This window comes from Hippoglossus stenolepis, chromosome 8 (assembly GCF_022539355.2).
Source record: "Hippoglossus stenolepis isolate QCI-W04-F060 chromosome 8, HSTE1.2, whole genome shotgun sequence".
In the NCBI taxonomy this organism is placed as follows: Eukaryota; Metazoa; Chordata; class Actinopteri; order Pleuronectiformes; family Pleuronectidae; genus Hippoglossus; species Hippoglossus stenolepis.
The window spans coordinates 25,373,886-25,398,739 of NC_061490.1; the positions used below are offsets into that span (position 1 = coordinate 25,373,886).

General features: G+C 45.3%; 1 protein-coding gene across 1 annotated transcript in view; it reads left to right on the forward strand.

Moving 5' to 3' along the window:
- Nucleotides 1–205: 205 nt before the first annotated feature.
- Nucleotides 206–24,854, forward strand: part of si:ch211-113g11.6 (uncharacterized protein LOC559008 homolog) — a 30,658-nt gene continuing 6,009 nt past the window's right edge. Inside the window, exons 1-13 of the mRNA XM_035164666.2 lie at nt 206–539; nt 6,095–6,234; nt 8,359–8,421; nt 12,384–12,479; nt 12,790–12,895; nt 15,257–15,364; nt 15,728–15,867; nt 16,606–16,784; nt 17,029–17,137; nt 17,329–17,533; nt 23,245–23,360; nt 24,053–24,225; nt 24,735–24,790. Coding sequence (XP_035020557.1) covers nt 461–539; nt 6,095–6,234; nt 8,359–8,421; nt 12,384–12,479; nt 12,790–12,895; nt 15,257–15,364; nt 15,728–15,867; nt 16,606–16,784; nt 17,029–17,137; nt 17,329–17,533; nt 23,245–23,360; nt 24,053–24,225; nt 24,735–24,790 — 1,570 coding nt within the window. The 5' untranslated portion in view covers nt 206–460. The remainder of the gene's footprint in view (nt 540–6,094; nt 6,235–8,358; nt 8,422–12,383; nt 12,480–12,789; nt 12,896–15,256; nt 15,365–15,727; nt 15,868–16,605; nt 16,785–17,028; nt 17,138–17,328; nt 17,534–23,244; nt 23,361–24,052; nt 24,226–24,734; nt 24,791–24,854) is intronic.

Here is a 24,854-nt window from a genome sequence, read left to right on the forward strand (position 1 = left end):
AGATACATGTGAAAAAAACAAAATGTGTCTAATAGCAACAGGTTTGACGCGTAATCCCCTCACGTCTGTGATTGTAATCCAGATCTGGGGATTTTTTATTATTTTGCAATCCCACTCCTCGTATCTGCGCCCCTGCTGAAGCTCCACACACCCCCTCCCCCCCCCCTCCCCTTTGCCTTTTGTTTCCGAGGTGGAGCCTGACACCCCCGACTTCTCCAGACTGAGCAGCCGGCGGAGCACACGGACAAGACAGGACCGGGACACAGCAGCAGCAGCAGCAGTCGGTCAGTCGGTCGGTCGGTCGGTGGCACAGATCCGGGACGCAGCGGAACGGGAGGGAGCGAACAGGAGGCTGCACGGGAAGAGGAAGGAGGATATCTTTGTTTTGTGGAGAGGGGGGGTTGTGAGCTGCTGCCTTCGGTTGATATATTTATTGCAACGCGACAGCGCCTGGAGGAAGATGAAGTCGCTCGTCCTGCTCTGCCTCTTCGCCGCGGTTACCGCCGGAAAGTCACCTCGGCTGAAATTTGTTGTGCAAGGTAGGACGCTGCTGTTTCTGTCTCTGATATCATGTCATGGTTTCATCACGAGTCAGTCAGCCAGATGTTTGATCCATCCGTAGTGAAGTGTGTGTTGGAGGATGGATGATGGATGATGGATGAGCAGAGTGACACTTCAGTCATGAGGCGATGCAGCCATTTCTTTTTGGTTTATTCTTCTGATTATGAACCGACGCACAAACACGCGCAGATAAACACCTCACTTCTGGATTCATTTCTTAAAAACACCGCCCGCCCTCCCTCCCTCCCCCCACTCACTCACCGAGTAGTAAATTACGCGCACCGACCACTCAGGCCCCCCCCCCCACATGTTCACAGCATCTACCAGGATGAGCATCTGGAGGAAAACTCGTCCTGCTGCATCATGTCTGAGCCAACATCTGGGTTTGACCTGATTATTCTGCAGTTAGCTCGTTCGTCGGGATCATCCGGATGTGATTTGTGCAACTCGTGGCTTCTCTGTGTTTCTGAGACAACTTGACTGCAGGCTCGTGCGCTTGCAAGTCTTGCAGATCAGGACACTCGGGCTCTAATTGGCGCACGTCCCTCCACATCCCGCACCTCCATGCATGCGCACCGAGCAGCGCAGTAGCAGCGCAGCCGCTCTTTTAGGAAGCAGCTTGGGGGACATGGCGTCACGTTCACCCCGAGCACGGAGCTAGGCGGTGGCCTTCACACATCACCCAGATATATGACTCTGTGGAGGCGGATTCCTCCACCGAGGCGCCCTCTGTGCGGAGCTGCAATGCGGGAGGAGGCAGATGCTGTGCACTGCAGCAGGAGTCCTGCTCCGGGGGGAGAGAGGGGGTCGCTTCAGGGCCGCCATAAATACACAAATACACGAATACACGAATACACGCATATACAGGCAGAGGGGAGAGGATGAAAGGAAGGGGGAGCCATGAATGGAAAATTCCAAGGCTCCTAGTTATCTATTCCACTCACGCGTATTTACACCTCACACAGTCCTCTAATGTATTCAGCAATCAATAATGTGCGTGTGTGTGTGTGCGTGTGTGTGCGTGTGTGTGTCAACCTCTCCGTTTCTGTATCCCTCCCCCTCCCCCCGGATGAACACGGTACAAGATGACGGCCCGTACGTGCGTGTCATATCAATCAAAGGGGCTGATACACAATTCCACGGTTATGGCTATACATGCCTGTTAGGACAAACACACACACACACACACACACACACACACACACACACACACACACACACACACACACAAACACATGCACACATTACTAATCGCCTGATCTTATCCCTTACCCTTAATTTAACATAAATTCTACCATAGCCTAACTTAAAACCTGTCCTCACTTTAATGGGTACCAGATTTTAAGTCCCAATAACATGAGTAATACCTGGACCACACACACACACACACACACACACACACACACACACACACACACACACACACACACACACACACACACACACACACACACACACACACACACACATGCACACACACACTCCATCAGCTCCAGACTGATGAAGCCTTGAGGAGCTGAGGCTGTTTCAGCACCACAGACAGGGCCCGGCTCCTCACTTGGTTAAAGGGATAGTTCACCAACAAAGCTTCAGACGTAATAAAACAACAGATAAAACATAACATGCCTCCATTCTGCTCCTGTGGTGTCATCCAAGTGTCTGCAAGCCCCGACGTTCATATTCAACTGGAAACGAGGTCATTTACACCGTGTTTTTAGCCTTAAAGTCCTCTACAGGAAGTGGCGATGCTAGCGGAAGTAACGTAGATATGAGCTCTGCTGAGTGACATTCTAGTTGCACTAAGTAAACGTGAGTAAAGAAAAATGTCTTGTGAGTTTTTTACTTTTCAAAGGGACACCATTAAGATTAGGATTTGTAGGATTTGGGGATGAATGTGGCGAGAGGAAACGAAAGTGTGTGTTTAGTGTTCATTACTTTTACAGCGACATCAAAAGGCAGAGAAAGGCAAAGTGAGACTATCAGAGAAAATCCATCAGAGACAAGAAGACAGAAATGTGAGGGACATGGAAACAGCTGCAACAAACGAGATAATGAGAATAAAAGCCAGGGACACAACAGCAAACCTTCAGGCTAGTTTCACATCTGCAGCTGCGTCCAAAACATCGGAACATTTTGCCAAAGTTCAGCCATCGTCTGTGTTTCCTCTCTCTTATGCCTGCTGCTCAAACCTTAGACCACAGACGTGTCGACCGAGGTAACCAGTTCTTCATCTTTGTGTTTGAACAACTCACAAAACCTCCTGTGATCGTACGTGACTTCAGAAAATAAACAAATGTTGAGGTGGACATTAGCTCTCGTTAGCTACTGTGGGTTTCTGCTCAGTCGCCCAATCGCTGTTACTTTCATAGAACATAACGTAATTAACTAAGTGTTTTTGACATTTACAATTCAAATTCATTGAGGCTCCAGTTCAGCCAGTGACATTAAGATTATGTGTGTGAACCCGCCACACTACAGGATCCTTCGGCCAGATAATCGATCAGAAACACTTCTGCGATCGTTGGGATGAATCGATCAGACTCCAAATCGACCCAGTTATCCTCCAGTGGGCAGCAGCAGTCGGTCTGAGGCCCGAACGCATCAATACAGAAACTGTTCCATGAGTCTGATGGAATTTTCTTGTCATGTCGGTAGCGGAGAACCTCAGGGTCGCTCTAAAACAACAACTTTACAGTGAATGATCTCATGTAAATAAAACAGCAGCTGACGAATTACTTGCTGCTGCTGTTTGTTTCCTAAAGCAGGTTTTTCACCGTCCATAATTCTTTACTCATCTACAACTGAAAACCGTTATAATAACATCTGTGCTTTGCTTTTCTCTAATGAGCACATTTTGTGCAATTAGGACTTTGTTTTTTCACACTCGGTCAGCGGACGTGTTTGCAGGATTACACGCTCCTCTGAGGGTGAAGGACCTCTCCGACTTTAATGAAGTCTTAGTTTCTTCTTTTGTGAAAACAAGCTGGAGAACAAGGCCGTTTTTCTTGGTTACTGAAAAGCTGACCTTTTGAAAATTCAAGGCTTTTCGCCCAGAAGCAATGATTAAGTGTCTTAGTGTAAAAGAAACAAAGAATCGGACACAGGGAGAAAAGACATTTCTCAACATGTCTGCACCTTCTGTTCCACTGGAGATTTTCAAATCGTCTGACCAGTCTGAGTCTCTGGGACATGACGTCCAGTTCAGACTTAGTGGGATGGAGCTTACCTTTGGACACATTCATAGATTCTTCCAGTCAATGAAACTTGTGTGTCACATTTTCTGTGACTCATCAAAACACATTCTGTGTTAGCGTCCATGTTAACTTGCTCACTGCCTTGTTGCCAGTATTTTGGTAGCACTGAGATTAGTGGGACTAACACAATGGGAGCCCACTCAAAACTAAATTATGAATGTGTCATCCTCGAAATCAATAGAACCTGGAAAGATTTACAAAGGAGATATAGAAAACCTTTGTGCCGAGGATTCCAGATTTCAAGACGCAGCCGTAGTGAGGAGGGTGTTTAACTCGGGATGATGTGGTTCTTTCTGCTTCATGAGGCCGTGACCTCCAGTCCACACTGGGACGGTTTGCAGCCAAGTTTGAAGCAGTCGGGATGAAACCTCTGAGTCCGAGGTTCTCTGCTGGAAAACGGTGGATTGCTCACTCAGGGTTGGAGTTCCTCCCCAAGTGAAGAAGTTTCTCTGGGTCTGGTTCACGAGTGAAGGGAAGATGGAGCATGAGATGGACCGGTGTGGTGAAGAAGCAGCAGAGCCGCAAAATTTGATCTAATACCTCCAGAGGTGCTCCGGAACCGATTGTGTCCTGGGTGCGTTTACATCTGTATTTTATCAGATTGTTCTCCAATGACCCCAGAATGTTTTTTAATGCCACATGTAATTAGGGTTTTTGATTTGTCACAATACTCAAGTTCTCCCAACTCGTGTGGATTTCAGCACGAGGCAACGATTTCTGTTCATCTTTTGTTCCTGACTTTCTTTGAGCGTCTAACAGGAGATGAACCTTTTCTCTGTCGCTGAATCAACAGCAGCTTCCTCGGGCTGTGAAGATCTGCCAAAGCAAATATTCATATCAGTCTCTCAGTGGCTGGCTCTGCAGCTACAGACGACTCCTCTTCATCATCGTCACGCAGCAAAGTGAAGATAATGTACGTGAAGTCGTACCTCAGACATCAGCCACACAGATTTTCCATTTGCTTCCCCTGATATATGACAAGTAAAAAGCTTCATCAATTAGATTCAAGCCAATAACAGCGGCCCCTGTTTCCATAGAAACTTAGTTGGTTGGGTAGCAACCTGTACCAGTGATCATCACTCCATCCCGGCCCTGCTGTCAGACTGGATTCCTTTTTTATTTCAGGTATGAGGAATTTAGTCATCATTAGTTTAATTCTACTGAAACATCAAGTGAAAACATCATTCGTTCGGAGATAGTTCTTTATCATATGCTCATGAAGTGTCTGCAGAAAATGATTTTAAACATTATTATCATCCGTTGCCAGAAAAACAAGGAGGTGGTTTCTGTCTTTTTTATTTTTGTGTTACTCATTTTTTTTATGCCTATGTGGCCGAGGTTCTTTTTAGTCAACTGCCCTTTTAATTTTTTAAATCTGGCCTTTTCAATATCTCTGCATAATAATCCTGGATTCATTATAAAAGGTAAAACTTCATCATTATTGTAAGCGTCAGTATTTATGTTACAAGGTCAGAGTAAATGAAGATGGAAGATTTTATATCCACATAAAAAACATACGAAATCTTTCAGTTGTTCCCTAAAACCACGATCTGTGCCACATTAAATTCTAATCAAGAGAGTGCCATATCAATAAAGTTTATTATTATTATTAGTACTGCTAAAAAAAATACTTGTCTGAAATGGAAGTTAATTCCAATAAATGTCTCTGGAGGACAAAGCGACCAAATGAAAGAAAAAGACAACTGCCCCATTAAAAAGCCTGAAGCTTATAAATACTTAACATTCATTTTTTTAAGTTTGTGTCTTCAAGTTCATGTTCTGACATGTGATTGTATTTCTGAGTACGAGCACAGTTGCAGTGTAGGAACGTGTGACTCTGACTGGACGGCTGATTCAGTCGTCTGGAGGCGGATTCACCGTCACATGATCCCAGTGACATTCAGAGATAAGTTTCCACCAGACGCACTTTCCCTCGACCACTCGAGCCAGATCCTGGACGGAGGCACAGTTGTTGTGTAGGTTTGATCTAAAACAACAAAGGTCAGTTACGTCAGAGCGGGGGGTTTGGTGAACGGACTGCTCCAGATAAAGCTCCTGTATCGGCAGAGTAAATGTAAACGAGGCTCTTTCCCATCAGGGCTCCGAGACTCTCGATTCAAGATGGATCATCTTCTTGAATCACTTTTACCTTCATGCATTGACCTTCCGTGATTGTGTCTCCACTCTATGAGCATGAGCACCCTCCTGGTTTTAAAATTAAAGATCTGTGAACTCAAGCTTTTGATTATTCCTCTAATATCTTCTCTTCCAACCCACAGAGCCGTCCAGGTTCCACTTCAACAAACCTGAGAACTACATCAGCATGTACCATCCGGAGGGAAGTGACACGCTGTACGTGGGCGGCCAGGCGATGATCTACGTGCTGACGTTCAGTGACAGAGGGGTCCGCGACCTGCAGGTACGCTCTACTTTTAACAGACCTGGATGACTCTGAGCTTCAGTGGGATGTTTTTAAAAGGGACTGAATCTCTCAGCGGCAGACGGCCCTTTTTAAAAAACTGTGAATCCACTCTGCTGCTGCTGCTGCCGTGTCGAGAGAAGCCACCAACCACAAACTAAACGCTGCCAAGTTTTCAAGTCGGCCCACTTCAGAAACCACTTTGGCAGCTAATCAATGTTTGGAAAGGCTGAAGAATTATGCTGCTTGGTAAAATGGGCGGCAGCGAGCAGAAGGTTGAAGACTCGAACCAGAATTAAAGACCCGTCACAGGGTCAACAACTCGCCTGGTTTCATGTCTGTTGACTGACTGAGTACAGATAAAGTGGGTGATGAAATCTGTTTCTTTATGATAAATATCAACCACTTTCCTCTGAGATCTTGTGTTTGTGCCGTAATTAATTTTGTAGATAGAGATTTGTATATTTCTTTCAAATGGTTCATATGCAACGCTGCTTCTTTGAATTGAAAGGATGCAGATGAGGTGGTTCTTGCGTCGGATTTGGTTCCTCCCACATCTGGAACATCCCAATTGGGAGGTGGACTGTAAATGTAGGACTTTATCCAATCAGGCGGAGGTGGGGAGTGTGTCGAACGCCTGAGATGGAAGGAAATGGAAGGAAGGATTTTGAGAACAATTTAAACGGTCCACCTGTGTGGGTCTGATGTAAAATGAGATGTAATGTGCTGTGTGCTTAAATCTGAGATAACTCTCTACTAAAGAAAGTTAAACTAAACTTTAAAATAACAAACATGGTCCCCCCCCCCCTGCTGTGAGGGCGACGCCGTGAATCAGAGGATGTGCAGAGATGAGACGACCGACCCGCTGCTGACCCTCGGTGCAGCGGAGATCCAGTGAGGAGGCCGGGTCATGCATACATTAATGAAGCTGCAGCTCTTCCTCTGTGAGGAGAGAAAACTTTCACTGAGCTAATGATGTCAACACAGGCTCAGGCTTCCACAGCGTGTGGTCCACACTGTCAGCACCGACTCACCTAACAAATTAAAGACCCAGTAAACCTGCTGTTTCAGTCAGATTACAGCTTTACGCCTCATGATTTGAGATGATTGCAGCTTTGGTTTTCTTTGACGACGACGACGGGTGGAAAAACAGTGACGGGTGATGTGTTTGGCATTGAGAGTATTTTACTGTTTAATGGTTTGTTTGTGACGTCTTGTCAGCTTGTTATTTCAAGTGTTTAGGGAAGAATAAAAACCAAGAAACAACCATTTTTTTAACTCTTAAGCTTTGTGTTGACATTCAACAATTGCAGAGGGAGATATTTATTATTTAAGCAATAACTTCGGCCTTAAGTTTTGGCTGAAATGTGTCTCGTTGGAAAGCTGAGTTATTTATGTTGTGACTCCAGCAGCAGCACCTTTGATTAGTGGGTGTTTTCTTATATATAAAAATGTCGTGACCTAGAGACGTTTCAAACAGTCGAGTCTTGATTGCAATCTGAGTGTTGAGGACCTGAAAGTAGCAGAACATCCTTTATTAGAAGTGGCAGCTTCATAAATCCATCTTTATGCTTTCAAACCTTAATCTGAGTCAGAATATGATGGATGTTTATGACGATGTCACAACAGTGGATTTATACTTTCAATCACAAGGTGTGGGAAACGCAGCTCAGTGCCAGCTGAAGTGGAAAACCTCTGCTGTGAGGAAACAAATGTTGACCTTGTAAAATGTTATTCTGCTTGGTTGTACAGACGCTGGGCTGCAGTTAATACCTGTGATGGTGCTCACTGCTCAAGATGCTTGATGGTTTGAACAATGATGAACTGACATCAGCAGATAAAACGATGGAAACTGAACGTTCAGAGCAGTTTGGTGTATATACGTGTGTGTTACACTGCCGGATGTACATTTTTAAATGTATAGAAAAGGCCGATGTTTAGAGGATTGTAGAAATGAATATCAGGGAATGTTAAACGACAAACTGAGCGAATGCAGGAATCACAGAGTGGTGTTGGCTCAGAGGATGGATGCTTCTCTGTGTTTCAGCAGGGTCACTGTTTTCATGCTGAAACCAAACTGTGTGAGAGAACTTGGCACAAACTAAACCGTTGTTCCTCCCACAGATCCCAGCGGCTTCCGATCAGACTGCGATCGACACCTGCAAGGCAAAGGCTGCGCCACTCGAGGTAGAAGCACATCTTCACTGTCAGCACCTCCATCAGCGGTGCAAGGCATTAACCTCCTCCACCTCCTCCTCCTCCTCCTCCTCATCATCATCATCCTGTCCCTCATTACCATCATCATCATCTGCAGTCAATCCAATGAAGCTGCACCAAATTGCAGAGACTCATAGATGTCAGTCCTCCATATGTCTGATTTTCAGATGGTCCGATACCATTTTCCTTCCTGATCCCGATTCCTGGACCTTCTCTGAATATCCAGGGAATGGACATGGAGATAGTGACTCATCATAAGTACCTGAACTGATCGTTCACTTTATAAGAAGAGTCCGAGCTGACTGCATGTGCTGAGGAGACTGCAGGGGGCGCTCCTGAAGACGGATTAGGAGGTTCAGCTCGGTTCTGGATTCCCCCATGACCCAGTGGAGGTGGTGGGACAGACGAGGAGAACCAGTCCCACACCTTGTTCTTTCCCGACACGTGTCCCATACTTCCACTAAATTTAGTTGGAATCCGTTGTGCAGTTTTTTGTGTAATCCTGGAGACGGGGCTGGAAACACAACCTCCTTAGCGGAGGTAACAAATAAAAACATACAAAATGCTAATTGATGCAGATGAGATCAAATTACACAGGAGACGGATTTATCTTGAAAACAAACATCGTACATTATCCAGACGAGTGAGCTGTGGGTAATTTCAATGAATAATTCCTCGAGGTTCCACAGAGAGGATTTATCAACCGAGTGTTTAAATCGTCAGAAGGTTGATGTTGTGAAAAGCAGCTTAATACTAATTTAAAGAAAATAAAGAAATTCAAATGAAAGGAAGTGTTGGGCCTTTGCAGGATAATCTGATGTCTTTTAAAAGGCTGCACTTTGAATCCCCCCAAAACCATTATTAATAATTTGACACCGATGAATAATTTCCTCATCAACTTTGATGCAGTTGTATAATGACAAGAAATTAACTGCATCACTGAAACTAATTCTCCTTTTATACTCAGGGTCAAATTTTGCATTTGCTTAATAGCAAAAGAAAAAGAGAAGAAAGATAAATAACTTTCTATTTTCTACAGCCGGGAACAAACAAAACCAGAATCTCTGTGTGTTTAAATGAGGATTTACGTAATATTTAACTTTTTGGAATCTAACTATATTCACATGTAGCTCAGATTTGTGAAATCAGGTTTTGCTGTTTAATACAAAGCCAAAGACTCTGAGCTAACTCATGCTACCTATGCTAAAAACAGAGAGGAATGCTGCAACAACATTTTCGAGATATAAAACTGAAATGAAGTTGCTCTCTTGGCCTCTTCCTGGTTCGGGTCTGCAGCTGCATGTGCCAGGGGGCCATTGTGCCACGACGGGCAAGGCAGGCGATCAACCGGGGCCCCCGAGACTTTCTGATTCCATGAGTCAACAGCAACAACAATTTAGTGAGAACCCTCTTAAACTCTCCATCGTTTTGGTTCGATGCCCCTCCAGCTACTTTTTGCCAAAGTCCCTTTTTAATGCCCTCAGACATCGTCCTCTTTGATTTGACGCAGTGGAACGATTAACGTATCACAGGCGTTGTGTTCACTGCAGACATCAGACATGCAGAAATTCACCCAGGTCCAGATTCATCTTCTGGACTGGGCTCTTCATCAGGGTGTAAAGTTTTAAGGGCCCATTTTCTATCTTCATTTTCATTGAAGTGTTTTCAATGTCACTCTATGACTCATTTTAATTCAGTAGCGTAATTTGGTCGATGGCTCTTCATTGCTTGATAGCCTGCTTCTGCATGACCCTCATCTTTTGAACATTGATGCATGAATTCATTATTTCCTTCAATATTAAATTCTCCTTCTCTAGAATTGTGTTATGTGTAGACTCCTTTTAAGAGAAGCGGGATATGAGAGCTTTAAAAAGAAAAAGAGAGACGACTGCTTATGTCGGTGGGAATCCTGTTCTCGGATTTGGACCACCACCTCAGCGTGGTCGACCGTGTCTAAGCTGAAACCCAGCAGAGTCGTGTGCATGTGTGTTACTGTGGTTATGAAACAGCGTAGACGGCAGATTCTTCTCTGCACAAACGGCGCTGCAGGTTCCAGAGAGTCTGGCAGCGGCAGATGGTGCAAAATGAGAACCAAGCAGTAAATCTTCCCCAGTAAAGCAAATGCTGCTTGGAAGGAGAATGAAGGATGCGAGGCAGCGTCCTTCAGTGAGAGACAGACACAGAATGTGAGCTGGAGACAGGAGGTCAACAGGAGGAAGCAGAGAACACCTGAGCTGACACACTGATGGTATTTCCAACCATCCCCAAGGCTCAGTGTTGGGTAACTGTCTGTTCTCCTCAGCTCGAGCTCGTCCAGAGCACGCAAAGGTGTTTAAAGCTGAACTAACAAGAAGATACACAAACGGCAAATGCAAAAGGTAAATCTGACTTTAAAACTACAAGTCCTCACCCTTAATGTCCGTCAGGCTTTAAGGATGAGATCAGCGACGGAGACATGTGACGAAACACCGCTGATTTTACAGTTGAGCTTCTTTGCAGTTACATTCCTAAGGAGCAGGGCAGCACACAGCCAATGTGAACAGTTGCATAATGTCTCGAGAGATTCAAATATATATATATCAGCTGTTGTTTAAAGGCTCAGTAAGAATGTTGATACCGGAGGATTCTGAAGCTGTACAGTCACTAGAAATGAGCGGAGTCCCAATCCAGGGGCCCCTTGGATTGGGGGGGGGTAGACTGTGAGGGCCAAACCCAAATGAGACATATGAAACTTTAAAAGTACTTGTCCTTCCCGTTTGTATAAGTCCACAACTATTCCAATTGAGGGGTTGCATACTTCAGAGGACTTTGCCTATTTTGCATAAAGCTTGACCCACTCTTGCACCGTGTTCTGCTCAGGTAGGACACGTTGGTGCAAGAGGGATCCGCCCATTGGATCCTTCGTAGCTTGGAAATGGAAGGAGGCGTTTGAAGAAGCCTGTGGGACAGACTAATCTTCAAATGCAGCCTCTGAACGATTGAGACTCAGCTATAGATGTAATTCTTATTGATTCTCTGTCGGTAATTTATTCTGCACTGTACTTTAGAAGCCCCGAGAGCTTCTGGATAGAAAATGTCCGTCTGAAAACCTCAACTTGACCCTAATTCTTCTCATCGAGCCCCTGACGCGGCCTGGACTGCGAAAAAATGTCCAAAACTGAAAGTCTTGCTCAAGTATACGAAGAAAGAACATTCAAACTTGCATAAACAGAATAAAATAAATAGGACTCCTCTGCCCACCTTCCCTCCTACACGTCCACCCACACACTTACACAAGCTCTGGTGCAGCTTTTTGGATTTAGTGATGTGTTCAGCTACCGTTTTCCATCGAGATCCACGATTTGATTGTTTGTCTTTGAAGCACTTTGTACGGTTGTGTTAAAGGTGCACTTTACAACACGAGCACTGCCGCTACCTGCGCCCAGGATTTACCCTTAAGGTTGCACTTAGTATTCATTTTCACGCTCCGCTCAGTGATGTCCTGGGGAAAGCAGTCTGGGCTCAATGAGTAACGGATGTATATTAAGTCTTACAGTGCTAAACCTCGTCCGTGCCGTCTGCCAACACTTTTCACTGCGTTTTCTCAAAACCTCTCTCCTCTCGGAACAATCCTGCTTTTCACTCAGTGGGGTTTTTTTTGTGTTGTAATCTCGCTTTGTTTCTCTATCCCTCTATTCCACCTTGGTTTTCTCAATCCCTGGGTCTTGGCTTTGTCTCGTCTTTCCCTTTGTGCAGTCTCGTCCTCTCTAATCGCTCCTCCACACACCCTCCATCCCCCTCCTTATTTGCCTCTCTGTCCCTCTGCATCTTTTTAATCCCTCTCCCAATCTGTGTGGATTTTTCCTGCAACCCAACCCCGTCCTGTTTCCACTTCATTTTCTGCCTTTGTCCCTTTTGCCTTTGTCTCACTCGTGCTCTCTTTTCTCTCGCAGCTGGAGTGTGATAACTTCATCACAGTCATTCAGAAAGTAAACGACACATTCATCGCGTGCGGAACGAACGCCGGGAGCCCGAGGTGCTGGATGCTGGTGAGAGATTCTTAAGATCAGCTCCTTGAAACGCTGCCTTGTGTTGGGTTCCACTTTGATGGTGTGCTGCCGCGGCTGCTTCACCTCAAGCCTGAACAATCTCCAGATTAATTGCTCTTTGTGTTTATTTATTTATTTGCCAACTTTCTTCTCACGGTTTAGATGAGGTCTGTGAAGTTGTTTTTCACTCAGTAATGAAGCTATGCCCCCTGGTGATGAGTTGAAATTAGAATAACACCTTGTAAGTATGTGTTGTGCATAAAGACTCTTGTAATAAACTGGATTTAAAACGTCTCTCTTCCCTCCGCAGGTAAATGACTCTGTGCTAACGGACGTCCAGGGCAACGGGCAGATCGCGTCGGCCTCTGAAATCTCGCCGCCCTACCCGTCCCAGAAGTCCATCAGCCTGCCTGCAGGTGACACATACACCAGCTAAAGTGCATGGCTGTCATTATCTGAGAGGAAATAGAAATACAGTTAGAATCTCCACATTCTTCACGATTTAATGTCGGTGAAGGAAAAGACCTTTTTAATCCAGAACAAGCAACTGGAGACGTCGTGTCATCGATACCCTCTGTGTTGAAAATCAAGCGTTTAACCTTAACCTTAACGTTTGGTGGTTTCACATTGCAGAGGACATAACGTCAGTGACACGGCTGCAGTATAAACATCGTGAAACTGCAGTGAACAGATGACAGAGCAACAAAAAGCAGCATCGAACAGCCCAGCCAGGATTTTCACCACCTTCAACTCTGAATATTACCTTTGCTCATTTGTGTCAGGAGCAGCCGAGCGACACTTGTGAGCCCCGAGTTCCCCGGAGCCGTCTGTCCTGATCACTCTCTATTCATAACTTGCAAATGAGTCGATGCTGTTATCTAAAGCACTTCAGCCCACTAAAGAGCCAGTCCTCCACATGATAGATGTTTCAGCAGATTTTAATTAATCAGTATGTGCTCTACCTTCAACAAGACCTCAAACATCACCTCTTTTCTCTTATGTCTCTTTTTTGTATATATGAGTGATTGCTAAACTTGAATTTGTATTTTTTAAAGTACTAAATCATTGCTGAGTTACATAAATGTCAGCTTTTGAAAGAATATTACAGTCTCACTTGGGTCACTGGGGATTTTAATCCTGAACGGACCAGCCCCCACCGTTATCTCCGACCACCCCCCCCACAAACCCCACAAACAGAGGAACCATCAGCAACAGATCCAACAGATCCAGTTACTCTGACTTTATTCTCGTGCTTTTGCAGATCATACGTGTGATTTGTCAAGTGCAACATCACCAGGGATTCACACCAACCACGGTGCCAAATGCGCAAAAGTCCACCATCTGCCACTCACATGAAACAACACAGGGAAACGTTACTAGAATATCTGCGATGCAACTGACGGCACAAACACAAACGAATTCAGACAGAAGTTCACAGACTTTTCAATGCAAAAGGGAAAAGAGACGATGGAAGAAGTGTGAAATGTTTTTTCGTACGAGGCCACAAAAAAACCAACGTCCTCTAAAGCAACACAACACAACTTTAACTGAGGAACAGCGCCCACAAATCCACCAAACTCTGTTCAGAATACTTCATGTTTTAACAGTTTCCTGCTGAATATTGGAGATAAACTCTGGTTTTTAACTGATCTACAGTTTCAGCTTCACTCTTCAACTCGCTGATTCTCGTTTTAAAGTCCCGGTGGTTTTGAATCAGACAAGCGATTCTTTAAAATACGATCATGCATCATGTGTATGCCCTGCAGGTTTTGTCTTCTCCCTGCAGGAGTGGAGGAACATGGGAACTATACGTCTCAGACAACTCAATATCTGGACACATTTCAACAGCCACACGTCACCGACTGTCTGAGAAGCCATAAGAGGCATCGTTTGTTTTCTGCTTCTTCAAGGTTTTCTCCAAGTGGAATAACTTTTATAATATCAAGCCAACTTGATCAGTGTATTTTGCCACATTAAGGTGATCATTTGCACCGTCTATGCTGGAAAAACGTCCTAATTCAGCTCCTTATCCGTTTGGGGTTTGATTCACTAGGTGAGACCTTCGTGCCTCCTCTCCGCGCGGGATGGAACTTCTAATTGAGTGATTACTGAGCAACTGCACGGCTTCATCAACTAAACAAAGATGTCTCAAATCAAACCAACCTTTCGGTCGTCACAGTGCACGACGAGGGGCGGGCGGTGTTTGTTGAGGCACCTAATGCAGATGGACTGTTTGTAGAGACGCTCAGAAATAAAAGGAGAGAGGTTAGCTTGCGCTGCCGGATGCTTTTTTGCAAGACGGCGATCGATTCCCGAGGCAACGAGCCGCCCGCTCCTTCGAATTGAGCAGCATTCTAATAACAATCAGTGCTAATTAAGATGGTGCTGCCACGGTTTGAAACAGTTTCCTCTCTGCATCTCTGCGGAGAACGAGCTCTAACAGCGTTGTAAGAACAGGGTGATTGGTGGCTGCTCATCGATGCAGGCAGCTATTCAGCCTTGATGTCTTCTTTGCTCTTGCCCTCGTTTTCCTCCGCTGCTTCTTTATTCAGTCTGCGCCCTCCTGGGCCACAGGCAGATTCCCTCTGTCCGTCTGTGTGTTTAATGTTCTCCCTGTGTCCTCCTCTCCTCCGTCTTCAGTCAGCCCTGCTCTGTGTCACCCCAATCTCTATTCCTCTCCCTCTGAACCCTTGTTCCCGTCCATCACGCTCACTGTCTGCCTTTCTCTTTTTCTGCCCACTGTTCACCCTCCTCCTCCTCCTCCCCGCTCCTCTCAGATGGGAGTCTGTATTCCGCGATGTCGTCGGTGGGAGGTCACGCCGGCGCAATCCGCCGAACGTTTGGTCCCCAGAAGCTCCTGAAGACCGAGAACATTTGGCTGCTGAGTGAGTAGGAGGACGGGAGTCACGCAGAGAGCGTTGCAGGTTTAGACTAATGAATATGGAGATGGTGGGTGATACTCACAGTAAATCACCATCACGGGGAGCGGTGCATTCACCGTCATGGTTTTTATGGTTTGGGTCATTTTTATTTACAGCCTGTAAAATGTAAATCAGAAATTTGATCAGTCGTTTTCTTTTTTCTTGATGTTTTCTCACAATATCCTATTTATATTCAGTTTAATATTCACAGCACTTCTCTAAATGATACTGTACATGAACTGCGATCATTGAATAAGATTATACGAGAAGATAGAAAGAAAAACAAGGACAGTATCTCACCGGATCTGTTTGAATCTCCTCGCACAGATCCTCAGTTTGCCGGTGCCGCCATTATTCCGTCTGCGCTCAAGGACAAGGAGGAGATCTACTTCTTCTTCAGTGAGCTCAACAAGACGGCCAGAGTGGACGAGGAGCCGTACCGAGCTCGCATCGGTCGACTCTGCACGGTAAAGATTTCTAAATATGGTTAAATCCAGGTCTTGAGTTAAAGTTGGTAGTTAAAATCTTGCTTCTGCTCGTGCAAACTCTCATTACTCATCTTGAGCTGTGCGATCAAAGGCAACTTGCTGAGACAGTTTCATCGGACTCGTTTTCAGACGCCTGGAGGTTTTTTGTACGAGTTTGATGCCTCAAAAGAAAACAGCTGCTTTTAAGTGAATTGCTCGTGAGATGAAGCAAAAGATCGGATGCTTCAAAGTTTGAACAAATCCCCAAAGTTCTGCCAGAAGATGAAACATGTTCAACCAGGTTATTTTATACTTTTCCTGAACACTCTTCCTGCTCTATATCAACTATATAGTATAACTTTTGTAGGATTTACTTCTTGAAAATTAATTACAAATTAAGTTTATTGGAGAGGGAATAATTATCTTATCAACGTCGGCTTTGACCTTGAGCTTTGACCTTGACCCAAGCTCCAAAAGGTGAATCATCTGGAGATGCCCGTCCATTCCAAGTGTGAGGAAAACCCGTCCGTGGATTTTCAAGTTCTTTAGCTCGTCTCTGGATTGATGTGTCACATTTTAAAAGCTTTAGAAGTTGTCGTAGGCAGATTCAAGAGCGAGGGAGAGTCCTGGTATCCAGTGTCGGATCATTTCATCATTTCAGATCATTTCTCACAAACTACCGTTCTGGCTTCGCTGTAGGTTTTTTACAGTTGTGAAGTTGTTGTGTGTTTTCTCCAGGTGGACGAAGGAGGCATCAAAGCTCTGCTGGCCGACTCGTGGACGACCTTCATGAAGGCTCGGATGATGTGCGGCTCAGGCAACACTCAGCAGCAGTACAACAACTTGAAGCAGGCCGTGGTGCTGACGGCGCAGGACAAGAGGGCCGGGGTCTTGTACGGCCTGTTCTCCAACGCATGGTGAGCTCGGACTGGATCCAAGCTCGAGAATGCTCCCAAAACGAGGGGGAAAATGGGAGGCTGAACCGAGTTGTTGGCGATATTTCACTTTCTGGAGGGAAACTAGGCTGAAGGGATTGTAAATATGTCCGGTTTTAGGGCCCAGAGTCGACCTATAATTTGAAGCCGTTACCCTGAATGTCCCTCCTCAACCACTTCTCCTGCTTTCACTGGGGTTGTAATCACTGTTGTTGTCATTGTTCAGGGGCAGAACCGTGATCTGCGCCTACTCCATTGAAGATATTGACCAGGCCTTCGCCACGAGCAAACTGAAGGGCTACAGCAGCTCATTCGTCGGCAGTCGCCCTGGAATGGTGAGAACAAGTTATTATTTATCACAGCAAAAACAAATATGAAACTGCATGAGTCAGCGTTTTGTTTCAGAAGAGAAAAAGATTGAAGTGCTATTTAAAAAAAAAAGTCTGAGTTAATAATAAAGAAGCAATTTTGAGCTTTGTCCGGGGGCGTTGTGTTTATTCAAGTCTCGCTTCACTTCTCTTCTCAGTGTGTTCGCAAAAACGCGACAGCCGGTCACAATGACATCAAGAACCTGGGGATTATCAGGTACCACCCGGAAATCGAGGACGTCATCCGGCCCGTGGGCGTGTCTCCTCTGGACCTGCCCACCGACGACCAGATCACGCACGCTGTGGCGGACATCGTGCTGGCGGTCAACGACGAGCACTACAGCGTCCTGTACCTCGGAACAGGTGGGTGCAGGTTGTGTTCAATCAGCTGTTGGGATGTCGGCCGGTTCTCTGTGCTCAGGAGTTGTCTTCACTCTCAAATGTCTCTACCTGCGTCAGAAACATGTTGGAGGAAACACAAGCAGCACACGTGGTTTCTCTTTAGCCACTGTAGCCCCGACACATAGTGAACTACAGGGATTTAGCAGCACACAACCTGAGCAGCCTTCACTTCCGTCTTTACTTTAACCTTTTAACCGTCTAAAAGATACTGATTTATTGTCGATATGGAAAAATGCATGTGAGCACTTGCAACTGATGGTCTGACAGCTCCCCTGCAGCAAAGTTGTTCCTGGATCCAAGCAAATAAGTTTTAATCACCAAAATATATCATGGCCATAATAGCAACAACAAGACTTGTGTTGCTAAATCCTTTAAATTGGCTAAAAACCAATAAAATACAGAACAAGTCAAACGGCTGAAACAAACAAATTGTTAATTTAAGCACTGAAAAGTAGAAAATGAGGAAAAACGGACACACGGTCGAAATGAGTTTTGCTCAAAACCCATTTAAACGGTGCCTGACTTTCACGAAACTGTTTGGATTTGATCAAAGCAGCAATACTGAGACGCTGCTGGTGCACACAGCACTTACTCCAAAAATTGCCTTGTGCCTGAGGGAGATTACTATGGCAACCATCGCAAGTCATATGCCGGTGCGGGCGTCTCTGCACCCCGAGGTCCGCCGACAGACGAGCGGGTGTCATCTCTCCGAGCACAGCTCCTCGCTGAGGCTGTGGATATGTGCCTGTCACTCATCGGGCTTTTTCTGGGCCTGTGTCTGTTTTTAGCAAATGAGAAGAAACACACAATGTAGTGTTGAGAACGATGGCCTCTCGCTGTGGGCTTTGCTAACTGTGTCACTAACGGAGGGAGAGGATGAGCGGCCACAGGCCTCCAGTGGCCTGAGGAGAAACTGGAGCAGTTTGAGTAGCAGTTGTCTTCAGGTCAGAGGAACAGGTTGCTCTGGAGGTGTGGCTGTTCCCCCCTCTTTTATTTTATTCAAACATGTTGCAGCATTTTGAAAAACACATGTCGACCATTAGTCCTTAATATTTTGGGCTCGTGATTTATGAAGAGAAACATACTGAGCCACTCTGGTTGGATCACATCCCTTTTTCAGCCTCATCACTTCTGCATCACCTTCACTTGAGGACGCCGGCTATAAATATTCACGAGCTTTTAACAACTCGAGCTCATCAATCTGTGTAATTAATTTCAAAGATGCTCACGTATCTCTGCAAGTGACGGAGAGAAGCCGCCTCCTTTTAAATAATCCAATCTCCAGTGAGTGAGGCAGTCAGATAAGACGGCTCATCGGGATGGATAGCTGCATTAGAAGGGTCTCAACCAATCAGAGGAGCAGGAGGAGAAAGCCGGGGTCCAGCTCGTGACCAGAGACGGGGGCTGAGTCCGACATCACCCACTAGACATCACCCACTAGACATCACCCACTAGACATCACCCACTAGACATCACCCACTTTCTCACTCACTAGGAAGTCAAATAACCATATAGAGAAATACTGTTTATAGTGAGCTCCAGGGGAAAAGAAGAATATGCTTATCGGACGCTGCTCGGTGCGTTTTCTCTGCAACGCTAATGACGTCATCGTCTCAGGATTGTGATGAACAACAACAAAAATCACACTGTTAATGTTTAATGTGTATTTTACACTTAGTAGTTATACTTTATGGTAAAAGAAACATTGAATGATCATCTTTAAATGTAGAAATAAACTTCTCCGGTTTGTGACGCTCTGCCCTCGCTCCTCTCGTCTGTTCCGCCGCGAGCGCAATGCATGATGGTATATATTGTTCGGTTATTGACCATCGGTTGTGCACCAAGTTTCCACGATGCATTGTGGGAAACAATAAGTGCACTTTATAGGGTATAAAAAAACTTCAGTTAACATTGGGACACCACTATAAAATGGGGCAATCACTAAATAGTGATCAGCGAGTGATTTCGGACACAGCCGGTGAAATCGAAGCAGATGCTTTATGGGTAACCGTGGAACATTAGTCTCTTCTGAGCGATGGAAATTCCAATAAATATCTTTCAGCTCGGAGACCACACTGTAAATCCTTGAGCAGAGAAGGTAAAAGGGGATAATATTAGTACGGGTGCCCCGGAGGGTCAATATCATTCTGAGTGCTCAAATAATAAATATCCATGAAGGGCTCCCTGGGTTGAGGATTAGCAAAAGCTTGCATTCACTCCTAATCTATTAAGTGCACTTCAAACGAACTCTGGTGTCTTTGTCCCGTTCGCTGTGGTTTGTGTTACCGTTTCAATATTTGAGACGAAACATTGTGCAACGTCACACAAACGCACAACGTCACACAAACTGCTTCACATGCGAAAAAAACTGTTAGAGCCAAATATCTACTTCCCCCCCTCAGGTCTCCTTCGTCTGGTTCTGTTCTCCAGCAGTTCTGTTGGTTTTTGTTTGATTGGTCTGAATTTTTGACACGTTTTGGCGTTTTAACGCTTCTCTCGAGGAGACTGTCGGGTGATATGCACCTTGATGGCGGCTGTTGTGAAGGTAGAGATCATTATTCATATCATTTCCGCTCGTTTCATTCTCCTCACTCACAGGCACAGATCTTGTTTATTCCAGCCACAGTCGTCTGACAAAATGATGAACTGTATTTTGGAGGCTGGATGAACTCACGTCACAGTGTTGACCTCCAACAAACTGACAGGGTAGAGTCCTAATTAGCTTAATAGCTTTGCCACACACCCGGGAGGATGAAGTGGGATTTAGCAGGGTGGGGGATCCAGTATGGTCTCCTTCAAGCTCTGTGTAAACATAACAGTTTCTAACCTGTCAAACTGGTTCTGGTGGATCTTCCACTGTGAGACACAGAACGCTGCCGGATTTGACTAAATTCATTTCTCCGTCTCTTGATCACCAGCCAGACAATAATTCAGCAGAACACATGCATCTAATAACCATCGTCTTCAATGTGTGTCGTGTTGGAAACAAGGCAGACAGCGGAATTCACTGTGAGCCGTTAGAACACTGCTCGATAACTCATCACGCACTCGTAGCTGTGCAGTGATTCTTACACAGAGACCATGGTTCCCCAAGTAAAACACATCTGGTTTGACCTGGTGTTACTGGTGATGCAGGACGGTTGGTTAGAGTCATATACATTTTTGGTCTCTAGAAATTCTACTTCGCATCTTTGTGAGGATTCATTTCCACTAAATGCTAATTTGCTCAAATTAACACACAAAAGATAAAAAGGAATTAATTCTATAGTTATCTTATATTTTCTGTTAAAAATGGATCTTGAACACGAGTAAAAGTATCTGTGTTCTTTTACTCCACCATTAAAAACCATCATGTCAAAGGAAACACTTATAAATCATCATTTTCTTCTTCTTCTTTTTAAATCATCAAGTCCTCCGGTGCTTTTTTTACTCAGTTGGCCAAGAAGAAGAATATGTGTTGGTTCAAAAGCCCCAAGACGTCCGGCTGTGATCATGTCGAGTCAGGGCTCTAAAGATTCACTTAGACAAACGCTGCAGGACGTATGAAGGGCTGTGGACCTTAGAGAGCAGAGGAGAAACTGGAGCAGTTGAGGAAAGTCGTAGATCGAACAAAAGAACGAGCAGCTGTGAAAGACGTCTTTTCACCACCTAACCCCCTCGCTGACTGACCATCGGACAGCGTGGAGCCGCTCGGGCCGATTCACTCATGAAGGCGATGCAGCAGAAAGCTTCCCTCAGGGACCGAGGAAATGTCAGAGCGCTTGTTCAAAGCCGACTTTATGCTCAAGATCAGAAGTTATTTCCTTTTTCGTACACTGGGACGTTCGAGGTGACAGAAGCTTAAAGGTTATGGAGCCAGAGCGAGAAGCCGCCCAGCTGAGAAAATAAGACCCGAGGACGTGAGCGGCTTCCACTCCGTGTTAATGTTGAGGTTAGAGGAGGAAAACAGTGCTCGTTAGTTCCAATCTTCAGCAGAAGGTTAAAGGTTGTTGGCCTTCAGTGGAAAAAGCTTTTAGCCAATCGGAACGTGCATAAGAAGGTAGAAGCGAAGGTGTTTACTGTGAAAGATTATGTGCACGGAGGATAAATAAACTATGAACAGATTCACTCAGGAGACGCTACACGAGTTCAGCAGCGTCACCTCCCTCTCTCTGCTCAGAATGTGCTGCTGCCATCTCTGTGCTGATGAACTCTTTTGACTTAAGAGCTGAAAATAGCTGCAGACAGGATCAAACAATCGTATGAGAATAAACTGGATAAATGGGGAACGTTATCTTTGACTGCGGAGAGAAAAAGATTTGAAGTTTATTGGGATAAAAGACACGAGGCAGTTTCAGGACAATAGAAGTCTACGTGACAGCGAGAGCCTTCCAACCTAATTACAAATGAGAAAGCTCCTCGTGGAGGGAGCAGGAAGTGAAGGTGCCAGATTAAAAGATATCACTGTCATCACATTCCCACAGCGGGAGAAGTAAAACAGTGTTGGATGTGACAAGTTAGAACGTCTCTCTGCTGGGAGCCATTACATCCCTCAGGTCATCGTTTGGAGAGAGAGGAGTCAGATCGCTGAAGGGAGAGAGCGAGGAGCGAGGGTAGAAAAACCTTTTCACCAACTGAGACACTTAAAAACAAACGAGGAAGGCAGAGCAAGTGAAAACGTGGAAATGCACAAAACCATAGAAAAGATGGACGACTTGAGAGCTCCGCAAAAGAGAAGCCAAACCGTCTTGAAAGCCATAAACTCCTCCATGTTAGTGGACGGGACATGGGACAAAATAAAAAAGTCTAAGTACACATCAAATAACAACACTTCTTCCTTCCTTCCAACCTCTAACCTCTGGTTGTTCAGTCCCTCTGGGGAACATCACGCTGCTGGTTGGTAAATCTATTAAACACAAATGAATCCAGGAAGAAGCAGTGGTGCGTGTTCCCAGATACTTTGACTACAAACCAGCTGAGGAGCATTAGACCCTGAACCTCTGAGGCCCTGGATGTTTTCCGGCCCCAGAGCAGTTGTCCTCTTCGCTCAGTTAGTAAGATTTAATACTATACTTCAAATATTCAACCCAGTTTATTGGGAATCGCTTTTTTCCCCTGATGTCAAACGGCGCTCATCTGCTGTTGCTATGGAAATGAACTCAGCTGGAGGCCAGAGCAAAAGTTCAGAGAAGCTGAATCCTTCATTAGTTCTGTCAGCAGCAGAGATTCAGCTCTGATGTTCTGTAATTGAACCAAAATTGACCCAGAATCCCAAAAGGTTCTTGATTTCCACAGCGGAACATGAATTTGTGCAGATCTCACCATCCTGACCGCCCCCCCCCCATCCCCAGAAACAGGCTCCCTGTGTTGTATTCATCAGTTCTGTGGTTTTGGCTCCGTCCACTGAGGTTAAACAAGGCCACTCGTAGTATTTTATCTTTGCAGAGCAGCTCCGTCTTCACAGGCGCATGTTCCAAAAAATCTCTAAAGCTCCAGTCTTCTGTTTTTCCTCCGGCCCTCAAGGGTGGAAACTGTCCAAGTGAGAAACTGTGAATTCATGAAAACACCAGAACGTACAAATGTTGACCTTTATGGCTCAGAAGATTATGAGTGTGTTCACTTCCAGGTGAGTTTAAACGACGCTCAGAACTGGGATCCATCCCTCACTGCATCTTCTCCTTTTGTTTCCACAGAACAAGGCAAAGTTCTCAAGGTTCTCCACTCCAGCGAGGGGGTCTTCATCATATCTCAGTACTCCCTGTTTCACAATGAGGGCCCCGTTCTAAACATGGCCATCGACGCCCAGAAGGTAAGAGGAAAAACGTGGTGGAGGCAGATTTCAGTTACATCCTGGCTGTCACGATAAATATTACATCAGAGTTTAAACAAGGCTGAGAAACGCTGCGGGCGCAACTTCAGATGTGTGCAGAAGATTAATTAAACTGTAGATTGTTGTAGTTGTACCAGACTGGATCACAACCAGGGAGGAAGGGAGCGTTTGTTTAAGAGATTAGATTTTATTCTAAAAGCACATTTCATCCATGGTTTGTTCTGATGAAACGCTGCTTCTCCAGGTTCCAGTTGTGACTGTGGGTCCGAGATCAGACGGTTCATCACGTAGCAGCAGATCAGAAAATGTATTTGACCCCAATTCAGTGCTTTAAAAATCAAAAGCAGCATTTTAAAGTCGTAGCGATCCGAACTCCTCTTTCTCTGTAATATAATCCCTACAAATTGTGAATTTTCATTTCAAAGATAAATGGCTCAGGTTTTCTCGACCTGGTTCTCATGAATGAATAAGGTTATTAAATACCTCAGTTCCCATTACTGACACTCGTCTTTATAAGATATTAAATACCTTTCTCTCCTTCATGCTACAGACATCAGCTCTGTGAGGAAACCGTCAGAAAAGTGACCAGGTTTTCAGTAATAACAGAGCAGAGGTTGATTTACTCCAGTAATACCGAGTCCACATCCCGTGGTGCATCTCCTTTTCCTCAGGGACATCTGTATGTCGGCACGGCGATGGAGGTCCAGCGACTGCAGCTGGCTGACTGCCGTCGCTATGGCGACACATGCAGGGAGTGCATCCTTTCCCGGGATCCGTATTGCGGCTGGGACAAGGCCAGGAGGAAGTGCATCGCCATCCCGCCTGGATACAACGCCACGACCGGGTATGATTAGATATGATGTCACCACTGCAGAGCTATTGGCCGCTGTCTGTCTGTTTTTTCCCTCCACGGGCGGACGGGAGAGGAGAGGGCCCTCTTCAGCAGAGTCAGGATCAGTAGCAATCGGATCTGCAGCACAAATCTGCAATTACAGAAACGAAGCTTTATGCTCCGGCTGAAAATCACCGGGCCCCCGAGGTGGTGAAACTTGCTTTAAACTCCAAAGAAACTGCGGCTCCGAGAAAAAGCATCACGATCAACACAATCACAACAAGATGAATGTGGGGCCGTGATTGCTTATTTCCCCGTTAGTAAATTGCTCTGAGACAGAAACTGTGCATTTCCAATTTAAAGAGATGTGCTGTAATGAGCCTGTGATTCTCTGCTTAATGAGCCGTGTCTGCGTGTTTTCATCTGCGAGGAGCAGCAGGTGGACGTGGAGGCTCATAAGCCGCTTTTTTTGTGAAACTATTCTCTGCTGCTAATTTGTCCGCTCTATTCTCTTCCAACAGGGCACTGATTCAGAATCTGGACCATTCCAACTCGTCGGTTTGCGGGGAAGCTGCTGGTGAGGCCTTATCTGCTCTCTCCCACTCTCTCTCTCTCTCTGTATCTTAATTAAAACCAAAATA